This window comes from Chionomys nivalis, chromosome 16, assembly GCF_950005125.1.
Source record: "Chionomys nivalis chromosome 16, mChiNiv1.1, whole genome shotgun sequence".
In the NCBI taxonomy this organism is placed as follows: domain Eukaryota; kingdom Metazoa; phylum Chordata; class Mammalia; order Rodentia; family Cricetidae; genus Chionomys; species Chionomys nivalis.
The window spans coordinates 22,805,144-22,823,442 of record NC_080101.1 but is presented as its reverse complement, the minus strand read 5'-3'; the positions used below and the strand labels follow the sequence as shown (position 1 = coordinate 22,823,442).

Here is an 18,299-nt window from a genome sequence, read left to right as displayed (position 1 = left end):
GTCATTTGAGATATGCTGCAATAGAGCTGGCACCGTGCTACATACGTGTAATCGCAGCACTTGGGAAATTGGACTAGGGTGAGCTACTGAGAGTTCAAGGCCATCCTGGGTACACAAGCAAGCCTTTTCCTATAAAACTAAACCAACCAGCCAACCAAACAAACAAAAAAGTGCTTCCGTCACTTTTTGCATATCCAGTGCTAAAATGTTAGTACTCATCTCTTAAAAGACATTTGGGGGTCGTGCGTATTGGTGGTTTGCCGTACTGTTTTCACATTCTATGATTCCCACCACCATATGGTGCAGAGGAAGACTGCTCCTGCGCAGTACGCACTGGTGCTTTTTGTGCATAGGTAGAGAATGGGCTTTCCCCTTCCATGTGTTAATGGACTGCCTTCTATAATCGACCTTTTGACAATGATGGCAGTAATAACAGCAGAGATAATAGGGTTTTCTGGAAAGAGTAGTTGGTGTCGGTCTCCTACTCTTTAGCTTCAAGCCCATCACTAGTGTTTTTATCTGAAGCAAAATACTTGAATTCATTCAAGATTTTTTGCATAATAGTAATATAATAATTGCTTTAATTTGCATTTTATTGTTGCACTGTATGCATTTATCCAAGCTGAACTATTTGTGGGCAGCACAGGTGAGCATATATCACTGGGCAATTACCTGGTTACCCACTCCATGCCAATTACTCTTCAATATAAACAGAAGATTAGTGTGAAACCTGAGACTTGACAGAATCTGAGGAAGCATGTGTATTAAAGAAATAAAAAATTAGGATGGAGACAGAGGATGAGTGGGAAGAAGCAGCATGTGAAATTAATTTTCAACTATATCAATTCTCAAACCTCTCAATTCATGGAATATCAGATAATCTAAACTTCTAATGATTGCCACTGGAGAACACAGTGCTGATATGATTAGGGCACTCATTCTGTTTGTCAAACCATATGCCTAAGTCATAGCTAACACAGAGTAGAGTTCAGATTCTGACTGCTCGTTCTTTCACCTCAAGTCCACTGTCCATGGAAAGTGGGGTCTGACCGGCGCCCGCAGTCACAGAGTAAGCCTGCACTCGGCTGCCTTATCTATAGAAACACTACTGACAAAGAAGAGTAATGAGAAGAACACAAGGAGCCAACTTCCACAGGCCTCTGAGGTTGAGTAGGATGGGGTATGCTGCGGCTGCCTACTAGCTGTCACTCCTCGTTTTTGTCTTGTGCATTCTAGTTTCTTCTTACCTTTGCTTTGCATACTCGTTATAGTAGTGACAGCCTATACAGAGAAACGTGTGCTGCTTGCATGGAAGTTAAATGACTTAAAATTCTTTCTTCTTTATAAATCTGAGTCTAAATATTTTGGTTGGAAACAGATTTAGGAGCAATCTTGCCACATTTCTATGGGTGAGATCAAAAACTAGCTTCCATTTACAGGTAGAAACAATGAGAAGAGGGCATCTTATGTTCTCTAGAAAACGAAGGGGGTGTAGGGGAAGCTGTGAGTGCTGTTTCTGCAGATTGGGGGAGTTCCAAAAGCCAGCCTCTGCCAGTTTTGCTTGACATGAGAATCTCCCTGAGTCTCATTGTGTGGTGACTTTCATTTCCTTCTCGTGGCTCCCCATCAAGAGGAATGATGAGCCCATCCATCTGATTTGCATTCAGAATGGAGGTCCATGCCATCTGTGGGGAAGCAGTGCCTCTCTGCAGTTCCTGTCTGTCTTCCCCATTCCTGCATCCAGGACATCCCCTTCAGCAGCACAGCAGGAAGGGAATTTTCGTCCATTTTCAGCAAATCCTCACAAAAGAAAATATCTCAGTCGTAAAGCTGCTGGTAACTTCAGACCAGCATCTAGAATTTGATCTCTGGCGTGTGTGTGCGCAGAATGGTTCTACAGAACACAGAGCTGTTTTGTTGGATAGTATGCAGAAGATCCATCTCCCGTTGATTTTAATCTAAAAATCCTCTTCTGCATCAAGCTGTGACTTAGAAGTCATTTTATTTTGATAGATAGGTTTATGTTCAATGATGATCAGTAAATGAATTTCATTTTTAAGGTGTCAGAACTTGCAAAGTTTAAGGAATGCCTTTGAATTTATTTAGTTTTGTAGAGAAACACTACTAATGTCCTGAAGGTTAGTGGAGATTTCTCATGTATTGGACTGTACTTCCTGGTAGAGAGTCTTTGCAATTCATTAAGTGCAGAGGAAAAGAGAGGGCAGGACATTGTTAGATAGCTTATTTATTATCACTTCAGCCAGAAGGAGTTAATGGTCTTAAGGTTTATTTGAATGACTAGCCAGTAATAAGGCTTTACATCAAATTGTAGGGTTAGAAACACACACATACTCAGACACGCCACATAGACACGCCACACACACTCACACACTACACATACCCTTTTATGAGTTTGTAAGAGTTCATAGTCAAAGGATGAGCACTAAGGGACAAGTCGAAGCAGTGAATTGCAGAGGTTGTAGGAATTAAATGAGTTCTTTCTTGACAGTCATGCCTTGAGCTGATTTGTGATGTTCAGGGTTGTAAATTACCAGCAAGGTTTTCCGTGGAAAAGAAAGGACGTCTTTGTTGTAACTAAGACACATACGTAGTTTGGTTTCAAGTGAGATGTGAATGACCTAATCATTTCCTTTTTGTAGTGACAGAATCTTTTATATTTGTCTAAAATGTCAGATAATTCCCATCCCTATTTTTTTTAGATAAAGCACTTATGTATGATAATCTTTTCTTGTTTTATAGACCCTGCCTGTTTCACTCGAATCTTTTCTAATAGTGTATAAGTTATGGCTCAAGATCTTTAAAGTGTGTTCAGTTACAGAGTTCTGCCACTGTTCTGTCTGATACTGATCAAGAGGTTACCTGGAGTGTGAAATGAAAAAGAGGCCATAGGTTGATTTGTTTATCTTGATTGAAGGGAAAATTAAAAAATTTAGCATTTGAAAAAAATCATTGAAAGCTTTCAAGATTGGCTCTTTACTATAATGTTATGAAATGTACTCTGTGCCTAATGATTTTGTTCTTTAAGATAAAAACATAGACAATACAGAGGGCACTAATTAGGCTTAATGTTAAAAAAAGAGGACAGGAAAATGGGAAGAGTGAGTATTGGAGGTTCCAGGCAGAGTAGAAGGGGGCCTTATTGGGCATAATCAAGATGTATTGTTGACAAAAAAAATAAATAAAAACATTATTTTAAAAAGCATATTAAGAAAAAACTGAGTCTATATGGGCAATCTGACACTCATAAATGGGGGGGGAGGAAGGGAGGGAGGGAGAGAGAGAGAAATCATGTTTAGAATTGAAAAATAACCACCATGAATTCTTATGTCTGCCTTGCCATCTTTTGTTCAGCTGATTATGCCCATCTTGATCAGTTCAAACAAGCTTTTATCTTAAGAATAAAGTGTTCATTAACTTTGAAGATAAAACTAATCACATGGTTTTATAAAGTATCATTCGTTTTTAGGCTTAGCTGAAAAAAAAAGGAATGGAAAGGAAACGGGAATTAATATAGTTTCTTGACGACTGACTTAGGCTTTCTAGACAGCCTTCAGCAGTCCTGTTGTCCGCCGCAGTCTTTATCTGCTCTTACAACGTCTTTCACACTGTGCCCCTGTCTTGCCCTTCATGCTTTGACAATGCCAGCTGCCGATGGTATCTTAGCTGTATTCTTTCTTGAGGTCTTTGCTCATGCTGGCTTCTCCATCTAGCATTCATATTCCTCTTCTTTGCCTAGTAATGTCACCTTTTCCAGAAAGTCTAAACTACTTGTCACATCAGGCTAGATTAGAACTCCCTCCAAATTCTGTCTCTGTTATCTCCAATGCAGTCTCCCCCTTTTTTATGACCACCCCTTTGTGTGTCTAATTCTCTAGAATGTATGCTCTTTGAGGGTAGTACTCTGTATTACTCACTTTTTTCATCCTTGATACTATCGACAACACACAGTGTTAAAGCTGGGCCAGTGAGATGGCTTAGCAGTTAAAGGTGCTTGTCACCAAGAGAGTTTGACCCCTGGGACCCACATAGGAGAGAACTTTCCCCCAGTCTGTCAAGTTGTCCTCTGACCTCCACATGTGCATGATGGCACAAACACATGTGTGGGCACACAATAGATAAATAAAATGTAATTTAAAAAAGATGTTACTGTAGTTGTTCTGGGTTTAGAGTGGAGTAAGGACAGCTCTGGTGTCCTGTCTAGCTCCACTGCCCTAGAACTAGAGATTATCACTTGCACTGGATGTATTGTAAAGCCCCCGGCTGCGTTTTCACTTGCACCTGTCAGCTTTGTCCTTAATGTATTCTTTACTCTCTGGCTCAGGTCTGATTTGGCAGCTTCCAGCTTCGCAGCCATCTCCAGTTCTAAGTCTGGTAGTGGTTACGTGAGAAGAAAGAGCTCTTGTGAAGCTCCCTGATGCCCCAAGTAGTCTCACTTTAGGCTGTCAGCCTCGAGTTTTGCTTTGTCCTTCATTCCAGTCTGTGCCTCAGCTAGTCTGAATGTCTTCCAGTGTCAGGCCTGTGCACACATTATTCTCCTTGAGTGGGACACTTGGGGCATCTTCCTGCACTCTCACCCCTCTCCGTCTGTCTTATTCTCTCTCATCCTCAGGCCTCAGAGCCCCTGATGACTACTGTCTCTCCACAAGCCAGGATTAGAGGCCAGGCTTATACGTACATACCTCACACTCACCTGTGGCATAGTCTTGTCACACAGTACTGACTGAACTTGACTCTGGCATTTCTGTACCACAGGTTCCATGGAAGCTCTGTCCAGCAGCAGTAGCAGTGGCAGCAGCAGGGCCAGGTTCTATGCAAAGTAGACAGCAGCTTCCTTTACCAACAGGAAGAGCAAGCCACAGGACTCTAACACCAGACTTTCTGAGCAGACCCACAGTGCTGATAGCCCTGTGGTGTTGCCACTTCAGGGTTGGTCTTGTAGCCTACTGTTGTGTCTCTGTTAGGAGTGCCACAGTGTCTGTTTCATGAAGGAAAGGCCCAAAAAGATTTGAAGGTTGATGTTTGTAGTATATATTACTTTGTTATTACAGTATTGTTTAGTAAATAGTTTTTGTGGGCTGAAAGATTTTTAAAACTAAAAGAAGAAGTAGAAGAAAGCATAGAAGTATGTGGAAGAAGAATGACTCTAAGCAGAGTCACAGTCCAAAAACATTCCTATGGCAAATGTGCTCTTTGCTGATGAGATTGTCACCAATAGAGACTGATGTTAATTGCTACAAACACATAACTACTTCACTTTCCTTCTGTACTAGTAAACCAAAGTGTCCTCCACAGAGCTAAACCCCAGCCCACTTTCCTACTTTAAAATTATATGTTGATTTTTACTGTGTGTGTGTAATGTGAGTTGTGGTGTGCGTGTGTGTAGGTCAGAGAACAACTTTGTGGGATCTGTTATCTCCAGTCTACGTGGGGGACTGAACTCGGATTGTCAGGTTGGCAGCAAATGTTTTACCTGCTGAGCCGGTGAGTCACCGGCCCCACTGTCCTGCTTTTGACACCTGTTATATCTGATCCTTATCACTAAAATAGCTAAGTCCAAGCCTACGCATTTAGCAGCAGAGCGTGTTATGCTGCTGCTGCCCCATGCTGTGTAGAACGCTGGCCAAGTGTAGTAGTTGCCATTGCCGCCTCCTCCACCTCTGACCCTCATCATTCAGTTACATGAAGAACATGTATAGGTCTTGCTTGGTGCCTTTGTGTTAACTCAGAGAACAGGCTGCCCAAAGGTACACAATGCTGTTTTCATAGATTGATCCATTTACTTTTAGCCTGAACAGAATTATAAGAATTCTCTGTGCTAGTTGTCTTTGGAGCCAGTTTGTGTTCTGTCCTTTCTGAGAAGCAAGCTCTAACTAGGCCTGTGTCCATCCAGGAGCACTCCACACTGCGGAGGCCGAAGCTGCTTCTCAGAGTCCGACTCAGATATATGCCTTGCCTGAAATTCCTCGAGACCAAAATGCTGCTGAATCCTGGGATAACTTAGAAGCGGTATGTTAAGCGCATTTTCTTTTTGGTAACTGTGCAATGTAAAAGTAAGTAATTCCCTCCCTCTCTCTTCTTAAAGGACTTAATCGAACTTAGCCACCTGGTCACTGATTTCTCCCTCCTAGTAAATGTAAGTATTGAACTGAGTAAGGCTCAGAACTGATCAGTCACTGTCCTTTTGATTAAAATTTTAATAGAGGTCACTCACATATGTTTAAAACATTTGCTTTTATTTTATGTGTACAAATGTTTTGCCTGCATGTATGAATGTGTAACACCTGTGTATTTGATGCCCACATGTCAGAGGAGGGCGTTGGATGCCCTGAAACTGGAGTTACAGATGTTTTTGAGTTGTGGTATGGGTGCTAGGAACCAAACCTGGGTCCAATGCAAGAGTAGCAAGTGCTCTTAACCTATGAGCCTAGATTATAATTTAAAAATGGTATTGAACTATGAATACGGTCCCAGAATTCTAGATCAGTTTAATAAATATTATGTAAAAAGTACTTTGCTGGATTCTCAGTGTTGGAAGTCTGACCAAGTTGCACTCAGACATAAATCAAGTCTACTTTCTGCCTTTGGGGATCCATGGGAGGAAGAGGTGGGCTGTGACTCTCACCCTCAGTTTCCAAGCATGATAACTAAATGCAAAATAAAGTGAGAAACCTCATCAGCTCCAAGAAGAAGCATGTATTCCGGGGAGGGAGGCGTGGATTATGAGACAGTAGCATTAAAGCTACCATCACAGGCTGGTATTAATGTGAGCCTTGAAGAATGAGTAAATGCTCCCAGAGGGCCACAAGGGATGTTCTTTCGAATAGTTGAACTAGGACAAGACATGGTGAGTTCTGTGGACTGTCAAAAAGTTCTAAGTGTGCCCATTATTCAAAGTACCAGGGACACACAGGGACTGATGTGCTGCTACTGAATTTGGTTGCTTTGTGGGCCTGAAGGAGCTGGTACAGATGTCCTGCAATCCAGTTTGTGCCTTAGGAAGACTCTTACAATGAAAGGGAGGTCATGGGCATGGTGACTAGCTGGGAACCAGTTATAAGAATTTAACCTGTAGGTAAAGTAGTAATACTTACCTATAGAGTGTAAAGGATGCTCAGAATCCTTTGAGGATTTTTTTGAGGGTCAACCTGGAGGAAGGTGAAGTCAAAGACAGGAACCTTTAAGGCCTGAATGAATCTGTTGTCATAGATTAGGGAGCATGTTATAGTTTTGGTAGGAAATATAAATTTTTATAAACTGTTTTTTGTTTGTGTGTTTTCTCCTGGGAATTATAGAAAGGTATGGTGTGTGAATACCTGTTTGCACAGTAATTTCGGCTTGTGCTCTGGCTAGGCTAGTTCCCTGTTCTTGCTCAGACCGTGAATTGCAACGCAGCTTCTCTGCATCGTGGCTTCCCCAAGGCCTGGTTTTGAGGTGGAAACTCCTAGAGCACAGCTCCTCATGGTGGAATGGGGAGGACTCCAGAGCTTGCTAATCTAGCCCAGTACTCTGCCCCAGTTTCTCAGACCACTAACTTCTAACTTTCATCTTTCTAAGAGTTACAGGTGTGACACTGATGCTTAGCCATTCTTTTGAAGGTTGTAGGAGGGGCGGGAGCTCTTCCTTGTGTAAATTCTGTCAGATAATTTTTCTTGGGCACTTTTGTCCTCTAGAGCCACATATGGAAGAGTTTGTTTTCTTTCAATATAAGAGGTTTTCAAGGTTTTGAGATAAATGTTCTTGTTTCTTTGACCTACCCAGACACATTTTCATTTCTTAGAAATGCTCTCCTTTTGCAGCTCTCCTGTATCAATGAGTTCTAAACTTAAGTTCTAGACTGTCTAGTGTTAGCTTTTTCTTCTTATGGTCTATCTTATTCCTGGAGTAATGACTGAAATTGAAAGCAATAGATTGTTTGATTTATTATTGATGCCTCTAAGTCAAAAGAAAAAAATGTTAGTAGTCTCTAGACTAGCTGTCTCTATGGCCTGTTATTATTTTGCAGATGGCCAGGAATGATACAGGAGTCCCCCAACACATGTGTTGTTTACAATCAAGATCTATCCAATTATTGTAATTAATAATCTCTCATTCTAATGCAGTTCATAAAGTCTGTGTATGCATGGTTACATAAATATATGTACTTGCCAAAGCCATCAGTCTGCACACTTATATGTGTTTCGATATATGTAAATTATACATCACTAAGGTTGATTTGAAAAAACAAACTAAAGGTATACTTAGCTCTTATCCAAATAAATTCAATTTCTCTTCTGGTGGGTAGGCATATGAAAGAAAAGAATAGAGTTTGTGGAGAATTAGCAATTGTGTGTTCAGTTATTTTATATAGTAAGCAGGTCACAGCCCAGTCTAAGGATTGACCCGGGAAGGTTCCGACCACAGCCACAGCTCCATACAAATGTCCTAGTTATAATCGTCTTTGCAAGGACACGAGACGCAGTGCTGTTTGGCAGAAGCTCAAAGAAGAGCCATGATTGTTATTCCCAGGATGATTGAGTTCTTGTGACACATGGCCAAGAAGTCACAGAAGCTCCATTTAGGTAGAGAATAAGCAGGAGCAAGGAGTGACCACATCCTCTGGTGTCACATGGATGTGATTGTATCTGGACAGCCATATAGTTAAAGAACTTTCTGTGGGTGCACAGCTGTGCTGAACTCAGGAGGATCAAAAGGCCCATAGGGTAATGCTGCTGATGCCGCTGTATTGTGAATAAAATGCCACAGAGTTGTACACTTGCAAGTCATTAGAATATCAAGGTATACATAGTTTACTGTAAACAGGATTCACGAAGATAATGAGAGATTACAGTATGGCCCAGTAACTCTGAGTGGATTAACATCTACAGGCCCGTTCTGCTTGTGTAAGTGCCCCTTTCTTGTGACCAGCCCATTTCCTTTTGGTCAAGGAGAATTTAAAGAACTCTGGGCCAGAAGTTGGACAACATGCTACTACCCTTATTGCTGGTCTGTTTTGACTTCTATCTTTTTCTCTGTGGCTTTTGAAATCCAATTTTGTTCTGGCTGCATTAGAATAGGACTTCAGTGATTCAGTTAGATTTTCCATGAATAGCCTCTATGAACTTTAGCATGTTATTTGGCAGCAGGTTTTGCAGGCCTGATGAAAGGACTACCTCAGACAGCATCTTTCCTTTCTCATCCCCATCTACCTCAGCTATTCTGCAACCTTGTTGTGGGTCTTACCTTTGCCACCAGCATCCTTAAGTCCCCTCCCAATGCAGTGTTCCCTCTCTACCCTGCTTATTGCCTTTACTAGGCCAAGATAACCATTGTCTACCTATGGGTCACATTTTGAGTTCTTTCTGAGTTCTCCTGAAACTGATTTGCCCATATCACTGCTTCTACAGATTTGGCTACTTTCAGGCCAATAGGGCACTAATTGAATATTCCTTAAAATGTGCCTTACAAGTGACTTAGTCCATTGTTAAAGGGATGCCGAAAACACTTCTAAGAGCCAGAGAGTAAAATGCCAGGCTGAGTATTAGGGGGTAAAAACTGTTCATTATGAGAAATCTAGGTAGACGAAGACAAACTTAAACAAAAGCAAAGAGGCAAAGTAAGTAGATAAAGGCAGAGGCCCTGAGTCACCACTGTTGGGAGAAGCCTGATCTCATAGGCTGTGGTAATGTTATTTTTGTGCAGGTTGGCCCCGTGTAAAGAGTTAAGGACTTAGCTCTAAATGCAGTATAGTTTCACATTCTCCTGATTGTGATTGAAAGCTAACTACAGTCATTGTGGATATCACCAAGTCCTTCTTATGCATGAAGTAGAATCTAAAGATACAGACAGTTAGAAGAATGAAGCCAAACTAACAGGAAGAAGCAGCTAGGTTTGTTTAATTGAGGGATGTCTGTTGACCCAGGGTAGGGCTTTCTGCCCTCTGGCTTCTCCTATCCCCATGTCCCAGCAAGCTTCCCAAGGTCTGTAGTACTAACAGATGTAGGCTACAACCCCAGCACAGATAGACTCATCTTGGACTGGTAGTTGCACTAATGAATGCATTACAGTTGAAATAATGAGTGTTTATAGGTTGGGCATTTTCCTGGTAGTCTTTTCTACAATTTTCCCAAAGGATTTTCGTAGGGAAAAATTAGTTATCTTAAAATTCTACTTTAAACTTAACAAATCACTGCAATGATTTGAATGAGAGTGGCCCCAATAAGCTCATTGAATGCTTAGTTACCAGAGAGTGGAACTCTTTGAAAGAATTAGGATTAGGAGGTATGGCCTTCTTGGAGGAAGTTCGTCACTGGCATGGGCTTTAATGTGTCAAAGGCCCATGCCAGGACCATTGTTTGTCTCTTGACCTACTGATTAGGATGCAGCTCTTAGGTGCTTCTCCAGTACCATTTGTACCACTGTGCTCCCTGTCACTGTGCTCCCTGCCTTAAGCAAGCCCCCTGCAAATGCTTTCCTATAGAAGAGTTTCTTTGTTAATGTCTTTTCACAGCAACAAAGCAGTGACTAAGACAGCCATAGTGTTGCAGTATCCAAAGTTTCAGGAAGGGGCACAGAAATAAATCTTCCTGAGGTCTGTGATCACTTGGAGTGTGGACTTAGGAATAGCCGTGGCAAACTTCTCCCTCAGCTCTTCATCCTCTATTTTAGCCATAAAGATGTAAAAGTTGGTGCTAGGGTTTTACTGCAGTGGCTCATCTGCTAGCGTAGATTGCTTCAGACAAGAGTGGAAAGCAGACAGAAGCCCTGCAGCGGTCAGGAATACAGGCAAGCTGGATATTGTTGGTGCTGGCACTTGCTTCTGTGGCTAGAAAGCTGACTGAAAGGAGCTTTGCTGTTGTAAAAATGAAAATCCAGTGAACATAAGGGAGACATGTTATCTGAGAACACCATCAGGAGCAAGCTCGATAAACTGTTTTGCTGGAAAGATGAGAGTTAGCATTTCCTTGGTAAAACCAGAATGGTGTTTCTGTTTTCCCATTGTGCTCTGTGGATGGCTCATTGTATCCCCCTTTTACCACACTGAAGGAGAAATACCATAGTCTTCATGTAGCAGATGAGAATACTTGGCCCAAGAACATACCAGGGCCACAGAATATCTTATATTTTGTGCCAGTCTTAATTATGGAAGATAGTGATGTTCAAAGTATGTGAAACGGGAGGCTGAAAAGATGCCTCAGCAGTTAAGAGCATGTACTGCTCTTGCTGGGGACCTAAATTTGGTTCCCAGCACCCACACAGGCTGCTTGTAACTTCCTCTAACTACAGCTTCAAGAGATCTAATACCCTCTTCTGTATTGTGCATGTGTGCTCTCTCTCTCTCTCTCTCTCTCTCTGTCTCTCTCTCTGTCTCTCTCTCTCACACAGACAGACAGACAGACAGACAGACAGACAGACAGACAGACAGACAGACATTCTCAGACTGTATTTCAGGACTGCCACATCAAAAGCTTGTGTTTCCAGAAACTTCGCAGGTGATGTAGTATGTACTCAAGTTTGAGAGCCTTGGCTATCCTTGTGTGACAGAGTCAAAAGAAATCGGAACAAGTACTATTTTAGGAATTGTTAGGGATGTCGAGATGGTGGTGGAGAATCCTGGGATGAAGGGCCACCACAAAACACCTGGCAGAGAGAAGGTACATGTTGGCCTGGAAGGAATGCCAATAATGCTAATAGGAAACAACTGGGGGCTTGTGAGCAGTGTTGCGCTTACCTTCTCTTGTGAAATGCTGAGTGGGATAGGAAGCTTTAGCTTTGTGTGCCTAAATCTAAATAGGTTTAACATAAAAGGCAGTTGAATCGCTGCGTAAAGAGCATTATGTGGAGCGGAAGAGAGGGTCTCCTATGTTTTTCTGCAAAAAAGTGAAAGAAATTACCTGTGTCCTCATGTAGTGATCACATGCTTTTCTTCATTGGATAGGACCTAATGCACTTCACCATCAATATGGGTGCATATTATGGTATATAATTAGTTAACTAACTATATATATATACATATATATATATACACACCTATATGAGTGTCCATATATACACATATATACCTATTAAAATAAAGTTGATCTCGATGAGATCCTGGTTCCAGGGTGAGGACAGAGTGCTTATGCCTGAGGTGTCAGTCAGAGCAGAGCTTGGTAGCCATTCATGAGTGGCACTGAGGTGGTTCACACATTAGAGAAGAAATGGCAGTCCCCAGCTCCACCATTCATCCATGAGGGATCCCAGGAGTCATGATCGTTGCTGCATCAAAGCAGGTGTTACTGTTGTAGGTAGACTGCTGTATTATATTATTGATCTGAACTATCTTAACTTGAACTATATTTTGTTTAGTAAAAAGGTGTAAAATTCAAGACCACAAATTCTTTCATTACTCCCTATTGCATATCAAAAGTGCAAAGATCTCAGGCTGGATTATACCATGTTGTAGTGTCATTCTTACAAAAGAACAATTTGTATTTGTTGGGTCAAAGGCATTTTACTCCTAAAGTAAATTTGATTTAAACAGAATCTCCAAAGAAGATAAGTTATGGACTTTGTTTGAATGTTTTCCTTTTTTTACTATCAAACCCAACATGACATGTAAATGCTTATTTGGATTTTTTTTCCTCCTACAAAGTAGGTTCATTTGGAGAATAATATGTTTGTATGTTTGAATGAATTCCAGTGCAAGGTGCTTTTTGCTGTGAAGGTGCCACCCTTTATTACCCAATCATTAAGTCCCCTCTTTTTCTGTGAAAGTGAATTTGTACTTTCTACATGGTTTATCAGATGCTATTAATGAACCACTATTAAGACTGCAAGGCTGCAGCACCCGGGGCCTGATTACAGGAATTAAAATAGTGTGTGTTGGCTTCCCACTGCTCCCCAGCAGGACGGCTCACTCATAATTCCTTTGCATCTAGTCTCAGCAGGAGAAGATTGACAGCATTGCAGACCATGTCAACAGTGCTGCTGTGAATGTTGAAGAGGGAACCAAAAACTTGGGGAAGGTAAGATCCTGCTCCTGCTGACAAATCAATGGTACTCTGGCTCCCAGGAATCTCTAGTATTAACCCGATTGATCTGCTCTCTTCAGTGTTGAGGGAACCAGCAATTAAGGAAATAAGGAAGAAATGACACATAGGTAGTGTAAGAAATCAATGGCTGTAACATTCTACTCCCAGATTCATTCTATCATCAGAATTTTTTTTTTTTTTCTCAGAGAGAATGAACTGTGGTCTCACTCTGGGGCATTTAGTTGTTATGAAGGAATATATGCAGAGGCCTAGGGAGAAGAGAGAGCGGCCCATTAATCCAGGCAGAGCCAAAGCGAGACTGCAGCAGCACTGGAGGAGTGTGACCATCTATTATCCGGATGATGTGGTTTTCAGCCCAGGTGCCTAATGTGGAATAACCCTGTGCTGAATCAAAGCTTTGGTGGGAGCCAGTGGCTGCTGAAACTGTTTAAATAAGCCAGCCAGATAGTGGATTGATTGTTTTGCAAGTAAAATCAATTTGTAGCTGTCCACTCTGGAGCAACCTCCCTCAGTTCTATGGCAATGGCAGTACCTGTGGAATACTTTCACATACACACACACCCCAACAAGAATAATCTCTGAGGTTAATTATGAGCCCACTGTTAAAGAGGCATTGCCAGGAGTAATGAGAGGAAAACGCACATCACCACAGGCAGATTTTCTCAACTCAATTTCTAAATTGAATTTTTTTTTCCCTTTACAGGCTGCAAAATACAAGCTGGCAGCTCTGCCTGTGGCAGGTGCACTCATCGGAGGAGTGGTGGGGGGTCCCATCGGCCTCCTCGCAGGCTTCAAAGTGGCAGGAATTGCAGCTGCACTTGGTGGTGGGGTGTTGGGCTTCACAGGTGGAAAATTGATACAAAGAAGGAAACAGAAAATGATGGAGAAGCTCACTTCCAGCTGTCCAGACCTCCCTAGCCAAAGCGACAAAAAATGCAGCTAAAGCTCAGGCTTCCACCTGGGTCATGCGTCCACCCTAAGGAGCACCTCGCTGCTGTGGAGTGCTCAGCTGCTGGACAGTGTCAGCAAGCCATTCTCCGTGGCCGTGTTCTGTTGAGCCTCCATCACTGGATGTATTTGTTTGCTGGCTGTTAATGGAGACGTTAGGAGTGGAGGAGTCTGGGCCGAGGGGTGTGGTGTCTGTCAGGTTCAGTTTAAAGACTGCCAAAGAGCAAATGTTCTGCCTGGAAATGTGAAGATTGAACCTATAACTCTAAGGATCTAAGATGTGTACAAATGTATCAGGCACACGAGGGTCAATGTGTTTGTAGATTATTTCCTCCTGTAGGGAGAAACAGAATGTGAGTTGGGGAGTCTTTCTGTCAGGTAGGGATGTCACCACCTAACAAGGGGTGCAGGCGAACTATTTCTGTACTTGGGGACTGATTGTACTTGGATCCATCTATGTTTTCTGGTGAAGGAAATTAATACTATAAAATGGAAAGAGAAGCCCACGTTCTCTTTACAGACTGTTCATTGTGACATGGGTGTCTTTTCTGAAGCCTTCCTTGCCTCTCCAGATAAAGAGCACAGAATCTCATAGCTGGATCTACTAACCCAGCCACCTTGCCCACTTGCAGCTGATGATTCTGAAGGTTCTCTGCTTCTAGGGTGAATTCTATCCATGTAATGAGGATTTTTCTCATAATTCCCATTTTTTTTCATATCATTTTCCATCTCTAGTTATCCCTTCCTGTAATCTCTTAAATTGAAAAAAAGAAAATTTAAATATTTCCAGCATTTTTGGGCAGAAGGAAGTACAAGATCACATCTTGGGCACTGTAGGACTTCAAGGGGCTGACATACCTGCCTCAAGGGGTCTGGGCCTCTCAGTCCTCCGGGTGGGTTGAGAAGGAGCTTTCTACCTCACTTCTGTTGGCATTGCGCTTTCCTAGGTCATTCCTATCCTGCAGTTTTTATGGCTGCTCTTCCTCTCAGTGTTCACACTTCTCTCCTGCTCTAGATGGCCAAGGCCAAGATTCAGACCCGATGCAAGCTCTGTGGTGCTAACATGGACAGCAGACATGGTCCAGTCCAGCTCCATGTCTGTCTCAAACAAAAAGTTTTGAAATTTAGAGAAAAGGAATTTAAGACTATAGGCAGCCTCATCCTGTATCCCAACTCATTTGAGATAGGAGGGAGCCACTGGTTGCCTCATTTTTTAATCTCTCCTGAGGAGAAAGCTCGGTCAGCCAGGAGTTCAAGCACCATGGGGTGGTGGCTCACTCCTTTAATCCCAGCACTTCGGAGGCAGTGATAGGTAGATTGCTGTGAGTTGGAGGCCAGCCTCGTCTACAAGGACAGCTAGGCTGTTACACAGAGAAACACTGTCTCAAAAACAAAACAAAACAAAAACAAAAAAAGAGCTGTGTTGATGTTTGGCCTCTGTTGATTGCTACCTTTCCTTCTCTGTCTGAAGATCCTTCCCTTTCATACTTTTGAGTCTTGCTGATGCACTCCTATGAAACAAAGCACTACATCGTATTAAACTATCGGGAAGTAGCAAGTATTTGTTATCTGCTGACTTAAGACTTTAATATCAAAAAGAGGAAGTACTTTGAATGAGTGTCTGATTGTGATCATTGACACTGGGAATTAAGTATTTGGAGTAATTATTTTTAACTTCATCCTTTTTTTCTCTGTTTCTTGCTACTCCTTTAAATTGGGCATGTCAAACCTGAGCAGGAGGCAGAACTCATCCCAATTTGATTTAAAATAAGATTCCTTTTAAATGTTGTTTTGTATTTCAAGATGTGTATCCTGTGTTTCCCTGGCTGTCCTGGAAATCACTCTGTAAACCAGGTTGGCCTTGAAGTAGAGATGCACTTGTTTCTGCCTTGGAGTGCTGGGATTAAAGGCATGTGCCACCATCACACCACCTGACTATAACAAGATCCTTGAACCTCCATCACGGGTAATTCTGATACAGCCAGTCCAGCCTGCTTAGCTGGAATTCTCAGAATAAGCTTTGTTGTCTCATTGTTTAGTCTCCTGTGTTCTACATCATCTTCCTCATTGCTTAGTACTTATTCTGCCAGTCCCCAAAGGGCCACTCAGTGTGCCATAATAGCTACAGCACGAAGAACCAGGATGAGGCTTGCATTTGAATGCAGTGGGAACTGTTGACATGATCATCAACTGTCAGTATTGGGCTTTGACTCTAGTCGTCTAAATGCTTAAGGAAGTTACAATCTTCTTTAAAATTTTATACTTTAGAATTACTTAGAAATTGTACCTCATTTCCCTACAATAACTTTTTGTGGAAATTGCTTAGAAGTGTTTAATCAACTATAAATTATATAAAGTACTTAAAAGTATAAATTAGTCAATATGACACAGAAATGATCTTAAAATTGAACTTAATATGCCCCGTAGTGTCAAGTTAAATTTATCTTCTCTATGATTTATGTCTTATTTTATTTCAACCAGTTAAAAAGCACCACTTTAATTAAGGTTGTAAAATTTGTAGATTACTCATTTCAGTAGTGGTAGTACTCCTAAAGACTCTTTGATGTTATAATCTGAGAATTTCTCTGAAATTTTGGTGTAACCCATAGTAAAAAAAAATGTATTAAAATTGAACATATATACATGAAAAATGTTTCCCATTATGTGGAATACATTTTGATGTTTTGTTTTTCAACATTGATTTCAACCCACTAAACCAATCTCAGTCTACAAATCAATGGCACCCTCAGTTTTCAGAAAACAACCTCCCTACAGAAGAACTGGTGTTTCCTAAGCAGTTAGCCAGGCGCTTTAGCAGGCGTTTATGGAGAGGGTAGCTGGGCCTCAGAGGAATTAAGTATTGTGCAGTCCTTCAGTTCCAAAGGAGGAAACTGGGTTGGAACTGGGTTTGTTGGTGTTAGGCTCTGGGCTGGGCTGCACTGCCTCACCTGAAGCCTGGAGACTGTAAGGCCAACTGTGAACAACCCTTGCTGTTCATTTGCTTCTTTGTCTTTTGTGCCTCACCAGGTGTTCAAAACCTGCTCTTAATTGTGGCCATGGCAGAACACAGTACTGCACTGTGTCTGTTTTATACTCAAGTATAGAATGGAGAGTGCCACTGTCCTTATCCTGCCCCACCTTCTACACATTGGTTTATATCATAGGTTATGATCATTGTTTAAAGTGTCTTATAGATCTTCTCCCAGTCAGTGGGTTGCCTTTCTGTCTTAGTGACAGTGTCCTTTGCTTTACAGAAGCTTCTCAGTCTCAGGAGGTCCCATTTATTCAATGATGTCCTTAGTGTTTGTGCTGCTGGGGTTGTACGTAGGAAGTGTTCTCCTGTGCCCATGTGTTGTAGAGTACTTCCCACTTTCTCTTCTATCAGATTCAGTGTGTTTGGACTGATATTGAGGTCTTTAATCCATTTGGACTTGAGTTTTGTGCATGGTGATATATATGGATCTATTTTCATTCTTCTACAGATTGACTTCCAGTTTTGCCAGCACAATTTGTTGAAGATGCTCTCTTTTTTCCATTGTATACTTTTAGCTCCTTTATCGAAAATCAGGTGTTCATAGGTTTGTGGGCTAAAGTCAGGGTCTTCTATTCTATTCCATTGGTCGACTTCTCTGTTTTTATGCCAGTACCAAGCCGTTTTCAGTACTGTAGCTCTGTAATAGAGTTTGAAGTCAGGGATGGTAATGCCTCCAGACAATCCTTTATTGTATAAGATTGTTTTGGCTATCCTGGGTTTTTTGTTTTTCCATATAAAGTTGATTATTGTCTTCTCCAGCTCTGTGAAGAATTTTGATGGGATTTTGATGGGGATTGCGTTGAATCTATAGATTGCTTTTGGTAGAATTGTCATTTTTACTATGTTGATCCTCCCAATCCAAGAGCAAGGGAGGTCCTTCCATTTTCTGGTATCCTCTTCAATTTCTTTCTTCAAAGACTTAAAGTTCTTGCCAAATAGATCTTTCACTTCCTTGGTCAGAGTTACCCCAAGGTATTTTATGCTATTTGTGGCTATCGTGAAAGGTGATGCTTCTCTGATTTCCCTCTCTGCTTCCTTATCCTTAGTGTATAGGAAGGCAACTGATTTTTTGGAGTTGATTTTGTATCCTGCCACATTACCAAAGGTGTTTATCAGCTGTAGGAGTTCTTTGGTAGAGTTTTTGGGGTCGGTTATGTATACTATCATATCATCTGCAAATAATGAAAGCTTAACTTCTTCCTTTCCAATATGGATCCCCTTGATCCCCTTATGTTGTCTTATTGCTATTGCTAGAACTTCAAGCACTATATTGAAGAGGTATGGAG

The 18,299-nt window shown here is 41.6% G+C and overlaps 1 protein-coding gene across 1 annotated transcript in view; it reads left to right on the top strand.

The window, feature by feature from the left end:
- The window catches only part of Stx17 (syntaxin 17), a 50,978-nt gene extending 33,811 nt beyond the window's left edge, over positions 1-17,167 (top strand). The window contains exons 5-8 of the mRNA XM_057790810.1: positions 5,912-6,027; positions 6,104-6,154; positions 12,918-13,004; positions 13,735-17,167. Coding sequence (XP_057646793.1) covers positions 5,912-6,027; positions 6,104-6,154; positions 12,918-13,004; positions 13,735-13,974 — 494 coding nt within the window. The 3' untranslated portion in view covers positions 13,975-17,167. The remainder of the gene's footprint in view (positions 1-5,911; positions 6,028-6,103; positions 6,155-12,917; positions 13,005-13,734) is intronic.
- The last annotated feature ends 1,132 nt before the right edge of the window (positions 17,168-18,299 follow it).